The following is a 9,680-nucleotide window of genomic DNA, read 5'->3' on the forward strand; positions in this document are numbered from 1 at the left end:
CACACACACACACATACCACTGTGTTGACTTAGTCCATCTGGTCCTGATTCCTGATTGTGGTGAGATGATTGAGATGTTTGTCATGGCTGTAGTGGTGACCCAGCAATCTAACTTAACACACACACACACACACACACACACATATATATATTGTACTGATGCACACTCACTCATTTATTCACAGACACAGAGCTGTGAACCTCCACTGACTGTCAGTGTTGGGTATCTAACACACAACAGTTAGAAGGTCATTAGACTGTAATATTTAGTTTAGTGACACAGCAGAGACACATACACATGTAATATATATTAAACAGAAGTAGGAGGTTTTCTTTCCTTATTTCTTGTGTTTTCTTTTCTCATCTTTTCCCATTATGTGTGTTTATTATTGAGCTGCTGTCTGTGGTGGGAAGTGAAACAGTTATCTTGGCTGTGACTTCATTTCCATTTACAAGAAGTTTGAGTGAATCGTGATTCATCAAAATGAAAAAACTGACATAAATAGTTTGAACATCTTAGATGAGTTTTAAATATTTGACAATATTTGCCTCTGAAATGTGGAGTAGAAGTATAGAAAATGTAAATACTCTAGTAAAGTACTAGTAAAAGACCTCAACATTGTACCATACTTAAATAAATGTATAGTTACTTTCAACCACTAATGATTTTATGGGTTGCAGGCACATACACAACATATTTATCATATTTTATTCTTTCTGGATACAAAGTTTTTGCCACTTCAATTCGATGCCGCAAAAGTTAGAAATTTTCCAATTCAACACATATGGGCTCAAAAGAAGTTGGTTACTATTACCAGGGGACTTTAGCCCATTGAGTCATTGGATGTCTGAGTGCCCAGCGTGTGTTTTCTGTTTGCGGGGGTTATTTCTATATTGACCACAGATGATTTAACCCTCCACTTTGCTGACTGTAGATTGTAGGAGAACATGAAATAATAGAGAGAAGATTTGATTCAAGGCTAATTTTTTTGGAAACAGCTTTGTTTGTGTTTGGCCCTCTTCTGATGCAGAGTCCTCATGCCGGCGTCCTGTGGGGACAAGATTCAAAATAACAGGACTAACTTGGGTCCTCTCCACTACTTTCCCACTCCTACTTCTTTCACAAATTTAGTTTTCCCATAAAAAGCATTAAAAGTCACTAAAGTAAAGAAAGTGAAAGTTAAAATTGCATCTGTTTCTTGTTTTATTCTCCTCTCTACAAGCTAGAAATCAACACTGGACCATGAAATTAGCATTCAAACAGATCTATAAATGTACATTCAAATAAAGATAATGATAAATGACTATTTATTGAGTCACTTAAAGATATGGTGGCAGGGTTCGTTCTTGAGGTTTCACAGATAAAAGGAAGTATCCACAAGTCCGCAGTAACCTTGATGTGATTTAAATGAACAGTTAGACAGATGAAGCAATAGCTTACACTGAATTACAGAAAGGGTTTGTACAAATGCCAGGTTATGTGTTCATAAAGTTTCAAACCTCAGTGTGTACATCATTACACTCATCAATAACATTTTAACACACATTCTCTCTGAGGGAGTTTTTGCAGGCAGCCAACATGAACATATTGTGGTTTGTTAAAGAGTATTAAAGTAAATGTCATCCCCTGGACAGTTTTCCATTGCATTCCCTGCATGGTACCAAAAGAAACAACCGTGAAGTCACGGAGTGACTCCGATCCCCTACATACTGACAGAGTAACTGTTCTTCTGCTTGACTCTCATTTGTTTTGAGTTGGTAAATTTAATTACAGTCACTTTAATACAGCTGATCTGGGTCCTGTTCTATGGTGTTCATTGTCATTTATAACTATTCTGGTTGACCTGCTGATGTAATATCAAAGCATTAAAACAACGGCTATAACACATCGGTTTAGGTAGAAGAACATTGGAGCAACGATCTGACAAAACTGTGAGGGGGTGGGAGGTGTCAGCAGTGGCAGAGTGGGAGCTTAAACTCTTTAAATTTATCAATCTAATGAAAAGTAAAAGTCACACTTGCTGTACCCGCCTACGTGGACAGCACTACCATGATGTTGTTATCTTATATTCCCCTGGAGTAACATGTGTAAAACATCTCTGCTGTGGTTTGGTGTTTTAGAAAATGGTGTAGTCAGGAAATGTGCTAATGTTGGAGTATAATGAGGCGTGAGGACAGTTTTATGATATAAGCTAAGGAAAGAACGCCCAAGTTAACAAAAAACACAACACAACCTTCATATGGTCCACAACCTAGTATCTGTCCTGTATGAGACTTACATTGAAAAGGAATTAATGTGGTCTGTAGTCAGTCTGAAGGTAGTTTTCACAACTCGGCTCATACAAGAACAAGAAAAAAATAAGGCTGTGTGTGGAAGAAGTACTCAAATCCTTGTAGTACTGCATTCAAACTTAACTAAAAGTATTATAAGCTAATGTAATCTCCATCAATCCAGAACACCTTTAGAGAGTCAGTTGAACAGGTGCACAAGCTTTATAACATGACTGAATATGATATAATATGTAAAACCGTTACAGCTGTATTTCCAAGTCTTGTATGACACTACTGAGTAAAATGTTAAATGTTAATTCATACATGAGAGATACAGAAAGGGAAACAGGAGATTGAATGTTGTAAAGGGTAATAGAGAGAGGACACAGATAGTCTTAAAGTCAGGCACCACACAGAGAGATGCTTCCCTACAGTATGTCAAGTGGAGTGCTGCTCAGAAACGAAGCCTGAGGCTGTTGGCTTGTTCTGCTGCTTCAGAACACTCTGACATTCAGCCAAAACATCTGGACGCTCTGATACTTAGAGACACACTGCAATAATAGAACAAGCTCTACATGTGCATTTTGGCTCAGATTTGTCGAGCTTGTGGTGTTTTTCCAAGTCAAATTATATCATTGTATAAGCTGATGGCTTTCAAGAGATGTAATGAAAAGATGTGAATTGAACCGAAACCAGATCAGTGGTGCAGGTCTTGGAAGACGGCTCATTGTATACACAACGAATTCAATGAAACAAACACACTGAACTTTGATGTATCTAAGGTTGCCAGTTTGTGTGTGTGTGTGTGTGTGTGTGTGTGTGTGTGTTGGCTGACTGAAGGACCATACACAAGTGTTGTTGGAAGTTTAAAATCAGTCATTTAAATGTGGTATGAAAGTCTCTTTACAGAACAGTCTTCACCCTTTCCCACACTGGCCAATTTCTGTCATACTTTAATCATGTTTCTTACTCTGTGACAGTTTGAGGTTTCCATTTTCCGAGAAATCAAAAAGTCATTATAGTGTGAAATGACTGCTGATGACACATCTTATTTGTCTGGTTAAGAGGTTAACGGCCATATCCTCCTGATGTTTCATACATCTGCAAGAGTGGGTTGTCGCAGCGATGTTGGCAGAGAAGGACATATGTCATCCAGTGGCACCCAGGGGTTTGGGCCTGTTTCTGAGCCACAACTGAGTTCTTCATGGATGGGAGATGACTTCCCTCGGGGAAGAGCAGCTCCGTCTTATCGAGGAAGACGAATTTGTGGAATAAAAAAGTGCAGCCTTAAATCTGTGGATACTTTGTACAGGCATCCACTAAACCGACCTCCACAGCTTCACTTTTCACTCTAACATCATCTGTTCATACAGACCTTCCTCAGTCCAGTCACTCAAGTCCGGAGCTGCCAACTCAGATCCCGACACACTCCAGCGACCCACAGTGCACTTGTTACCCCAGATCCATATCGGTGCTACTTGCCTGTGCGTCAGTCTTGTTATCGGGGCTGTTTAGTGACCCAGCCCCCCCCCCCTGTGAAGTCACCCAGAGGGCCAGATCACAGCGAAGCCAACATGTGGTTTGAGTTAGCATCTCAGAAACAAGCCCTCCATACGTGGGGTTGACTGCATAGTCCCAGAGCTCTTTGGTTGGTTTGTGGAGTTTTAATTGTGTTTGTGTGTGTGCATGCTTGTGTGCATGTATGCCAGTTTCTGTGTGTCTGTGTGAAGAGGTTTCATATGCTGTAGTTCTAATTCAACAGCAGGAAGTAAGGGTCAATTAAAAAGTCAGCACACAGTGTATCTAGAGACTCAACAAGAAAATAACAAAAGACTAAAAAAAGAACCTGCAGAACTTTGGTTTTACTTGTTGGTTTCAATTATTCTCAATTCTTTATTTTTTATTCTGTTGAAATATCTCCTTTACTCTCTCACAACATGTTTCTATTCACACTGTACATTCAAAGCAATACTGCAGTTATTTTGTTCTCCTACTTCCCCCTCTGTGTCTCTGCTGGTTGCACTGTGCAGCAGCAGGCAGGTGGAGGTTTTGGCCTTCGTCTGAGTTTATCTGCGCAGCATCTTAGGAAGCCAGAGCAGGAGGGAGAAACGAACCAGCTCGTTCCAGCTATTTTCTCCTTGTTTGATTATTTGATTAACTTCTCGCTGCGTCACAACATCTGATTTCTTCTCTCTGTGTTCCAGGTTAGCCCAATTTACTCACACAAAAGTATTTACTCACCCAAAAGTCCCTCCAAAAGGCCACTTTAGTTTGTGACTGTTGTGATGCGTGTCTCGCCACTCGTAAAATCATTTTCTGATTGAACAGAGCGATGCTTGTTTAATCTGAAGTTGAATTAAAGCAGACTAAACATAATAACTCTTGAGTAACTTTAATTGGGCAGTGAAAAATGAGTAATAGTGCCGTCAGCATGCATGAAGAAAGATGAATATGATAAAGTCAATCAACGTGGATAATATCAGCAGTTGAAAGGAATAAAACCATGAAAACATAGTGCTGGTGAAACTGGAGGATTACTCAGCACTTATGAAAAATTAGTCAGCCGTCAGCCGTCAGCCTTCAGCAGTCATAACAAACACATCTAAACCAAACTAAAAAGGACTTTCTTTGGGTTTTCAAGCATTTTGCATTTTATTAAACTAGTTAAGAGATTTCATTCAAATTTGTTCAATTAGTTTTTGGTCTGCGTCCAGGGTGATTTCTTAACATTGTGAGATATTTGACTTATTTGGAGATTTTCCTTATTTTCTCATGAACTTCTGTACTTACTTGTTGAAAGAAATCTGAAACTTATCTCCTGATAATTCTTGGTGAATATTATGAAGCTGATCTGGATCCAGGTGCAGATAACATTTCTTTAATTAGAGGATTGTGTAACCATCTGTGCTTTCTGGTTATTATTTTAATTTGCCATTGACCACCATTTGTGGTCATAATCAGTTAGTGTGCAACAAATCTCTCCAAGAGGTAAAACCTTTAACACTGGATATCTGCCAATACTGAGTCTGATCCAATACTTCACCTAAATGATCATTACATATGTATCCGACACACTAAAATAACAGCTATAGACTAAGTATGACACACGTTTCATGAGCTACTTGATCAAAATCCACTAGAAAGAAGAGATCTCACTCTGTTGGCACTGCAGAAACATTCCCGATTGATCCTCTACCCTTTCAAAACATCTTCGGTTGAGCACTTTAACCAAACAACAAACAAGTTTAATTTTGGCTTTCTATCAAGTAACTCATGGAAGTAACGTTGATTAGTGACAGCTGATATGATCTGCTGCTGGCTAAATATGAGAAGCTGCTACCTGAATCTTCTGTGCTCTTTGATATTGATAATTAACATTGGAGTTTAGGGAATCCGTTCTTTTTACCAGCCTGGACTCTTTCACGTCTTTTACCTTCACACACTCCAGTTTCCACTCTCTGAATACTGAAGTGTGGAGCCCAGCTGTGGTAAAGGAGAGCAGTGCTGCAGGCTGAGACGATCTAAACACTAACTGCATTTATTTTATTTGATACATTAAAATCCATTAACATATGCTTGGACTGGCCCTGACATCTCTAATATTAATTGTTTTTATTGATTGTCTTTTGGCAGATCAGCCACGAGTCATCTTTTAAGAAACGCTACACATTGAAATCTCAATATGTTATTATCACCAATGGTTTTCAATGACTCGACTGGACTGTAGTCTCAGGGATCCCTGTCTGATAATTTGTTCTATATCCTGTAGATTAAAGAGTGTGAAACCTTTGAACAGAATAGTCATTCGTATACATTCTCTCAGTGAAATTAAAATATTCCCCATGTAGAACATCGCTGTTTTAAACGATGTCTGCTAAGTTTATCCATGGAGAGGACAATCTGAGGACGCAGTGATGGTTTTGGCAGTGAATGAGTGTGATGATTAAATAGAGTTTTGTGTTGGGATTTAAGAACAGTGATCCAGACTCCAGTGTGATCTGGCCTGAACTTCCCCTCCCAGTGACAGTTGGTAACTGGCCGTCCCACTGGGACCAATCTGTTTGTTGGTGCAGCGTTATATTTATCAACTCCCTGTGCTTCTCAGTGGCACTGATATCCTGAGGACGTGGAGTCTGAGGGATGAATATATGGCTGGAGGGATGGATTATTTATTTGTCAGGGGTTGAAGGTCACAACATGGCAGTGCGAGTTGGCATCGGTTGATATTCCCAGAGATGTAGAGACCTGCATCTTTATATACCAGACCTCCTGACATGTTTGATTATACATGTTTGATTTGGTGAACTTAATGCACTGAGTGGTGCTCAGAAAGCAGTAATTCAATGCTGAGCTTCTGGAAAGACTCAACTCACCTTACACCTTCGAAAGTGTTATTTACTAATGAGGCTGTGAGTCAAAATGACTGTGGAAGGAAAATATAAAGTCCCTCTGTCTTTCTTTGCACACAGTTTTACTTTCTGTTTATCTTTTCCATCCACAGTTGGAGAAAGTTATTCAGAAGAGCATGAAACCCAACATCCCTAACATACCACCGCATGTCGTTCACAACCAAACAGCCACCATGCTGGAGATCGGAACAAACCTTCTCACCCACACGGCGGAGCAGACACGCAAACTCAATGTGGTCGAAGCCAAGGTAATGAGTCGCCAGGTGGCCGATCTCGACGCTTGAGAGTGGAGTTCCTGGCTTAATGATGTTTCTTCCACCAGGTGCTGAACCACACGTCTCGAATAGAGATCCAACTTCTGGAGAATTCTCTGTCCACGAACAAGCTGGAGAAGGAGCTGCTACTGCAGACATCTGAGATCAGTCAGCTACGAGCCAAAAACAGGTAGAAAAATAAATGCTTCTACCTGAGTGTGAATGTCCTGCTGACAGTATAGAGCTAGATCCAAGTTCAGTTCACTCAGATTGAAACGAACTAGTTCATGTTTATAGTTCACAAGTTTTAAGTTCACAGTACTTTCTTCATCATTAAAATGACCTCCTGCAATATTGTCTTGTACAAGTCTTTGTGACAGATTTTCCACTAAAAGTGAAACACAAACACATTTATTAAGTGACTTTCTCCTGGAGAGCCCTTCAAAAGCAGCTTCCTAATCAATCACTAAGACTAAAAGCCAGTTTGATGCATCTATATCTGCCTTATTTTTCATACAGTGAGCATATTTATATCTCTATGTGAAATCTTTAATATTTCCAGTAAAAAAAATATGTAAAAATATTGACAATCTAATAAATAAAATGGATTTATTTATGTATGGGATTAAATCTGATCCTGATTATGATAATATGAAAAGGAAACCAAACTGGAGGCTCTCCCTTTGTTTGGAGTCTGAGGCGTCGAACGTGTCCACGGTCAGAATCTGTGTAGGTTGATGTCATTCTCTATTGCCTCATTTCCTGTTATCTCTCTGCTGTCAGAATCTCTAATAAAGGGATTAAAATGCTCAGATATTTCAGAAAGAATGAAAACATACTGTAATGTTCACCAGGACCAGTGATACAGTATTTTGTACAGTATCTTCTGTCTCTGCACTGCAGCAAGACCCCGACAGGCTGCTGTTAACCTACTGAACAGTCTGAACTCACTAAGAGTCCGTTCTTAAGCCAAAAGAAATTTGACATATAAATTCTATTGTTACAAATCCCCTCGGGACATATTTAAAAACACTATGATTTGAACAATAATTTGTATCTGATGTGTTTTTTCCACAAAAAAGTGGAATTACTTTGGTAAAATTACATCTACCCTCCTCTGACCCAAATATGAGTTGACCCTCAGCCTTATCAGCAATTTCACAACTTAACAGTGAGAATATTTGAAATACAAGCAGGTCATTAGAGATGATGGAAATACGTCCACAGCTGTTGCTGCGAGACATGGCAATATTTGGAATCACAATATTTTCACTATTTTTCATTGTGAGGTGAACTTGGACGGTGCGCTGGGCAGTAAAACATGCAGAGTAATTATCAAGCGTGTTCTCTGTTTACAGTAACAGATATAATACAAACAGAGAGAGTGTGTGTGTGTGTGAGTGTGTGTGAGTGTGTGTGTGTGTGTGTGTGAGGGAAGTAGAAAAGTGTGTGAGAGTGTCTTCTCTGTGTCAGTGGATACAAACATGTCATGAATTCTCATTTATCTTCAGTAGAACAGCAGTGTGCTCACATTATTCACACTAATTTGACCGTTAGAGTTCTTTGCAGTCAGTGTTTGTTCGTCCCAAACAGATTATCTACCGACTGAACACATATTTGCAGCTATCAGGCCATTTAAGCACCGACTGTGTGTGTGTGTGTGAAAAACTTTCATTTAAAGCAGAGTCCCAATTAGTGGCTGCATATTTTACAAATAAAACCAAGTTCTTTGGATGCATAAAACCTCTTAAAGCCCACAGAGTTGCCCACTTGAGTGAGTTCTAAGCTGCTTTTAATCGCCTACACAAATTTGTCAATATGGAAATGATACACATCGTTAGATCAGTTAGATTCTCCATAATTCAATCAGTCAGTTCATTTTAGATAAACTGTGAGCACCAAACAATCAAATGATTCGTAATTGATCTGTTATTCACATCTCAGTCACATCTCATGTGCCGGCGTGTTCAGAGTGCAACAATGAGGGAATAAGAATAACAGTCTAGTTTTAATTTGGTGACAAAGCATTCTTCAGATAATCCTGCGTGATCTGAGAGGTCTGTAAAAGCCTCTGAGGTAGGAAAATGTTCTCAACCATGGAGCATTTAATCCTTTAATTTACCTGAAAACATTTATTTAAACTCCTGATAATAATGTGCTGCTGCTCAGGGAGCTGGTTTTGATTACGTTGTGTACATACCAACAGAATTTAATTTGTTGAAGCAGGTCAAATGTACTGTTTCTAAAATAGAAGTCCGATCTTTGTGCTGATGACCCGCTATGTGATGAAGGCTGCTGCAGTATCGGATTTTTTACCAGGAAACAGGCTTTTATTTTCCTGTAGTGAAACTGTTTTAACACTATTAAATCAGTGTTGTTGAAACCAGAAGGCTGTGCTGAGGTTTTAGTTTAGACAAATATTAGATGCACCCTCTAATGTCAGAGATTACACTGCATACAACAACATACTCAGGATCTTTAGAAAGTCTGAAAATAATCTTAAAGGACCAGTGTCTTGGATTCAATGGCATTTAGTGGTGTACTTACAGATTACAACCCCTCGCTGCACCCTACCGTTGGTGAAACATGAAACATGAAAGGCCCTGTCTGGAGCCAGTGTTTGGTTTGTCCCTTCTGGGCTACAGTGGAAACATGGTGATTCTACATGGCGGCCTCCACAGAAGGCGACCCGCAGCGTCTGTAGATTACCATTTTATTCTAAGGTAACAAAAACACAACGATTCCT

The 9,680-nt window shown here is 39.4% G+C and overlaps 1 protein-coding gene across 1 annotated transcript in view; it reads left to right on the plus strand.

The window, feature by feature from the left end:
• angpt4 (angiopoietin 4) overlaps positions 1–9,680 on the plus strand; it is a 45,872-nt gene that overhangs the window by 28,420 nt on the left and 7,772 nt on the right. Inside the window, exons 2-3 of the mRNA XM_035662838.1 lie at positions 6,773–6,928; positions 7,003–7,124. Coding sequence (XP_035518731.1) covers positions 6,773–6,928; positions 7,003–7,124 — 278 coding nt within the window. The remainder of the gene's footprint in view (positions 1–6,772; positions 6,929–7,002; positions 7,125–9,680) is intronic.

This window comes from Morone saxatilis, unplaced genomic scaffold, assembly GCF_004916995.1.
Source record: "Morone saxatilis isolate NCDOM2014 unplaced genomic scaffold, NCSU_SB_2.0 Contig18, whole genome shotgun sequence".
Lineage (NCBI taxonomy): Eukaryota > Metazoa > Chordata > Actinopteri > Moronidae > Morone > Morone saxatilis.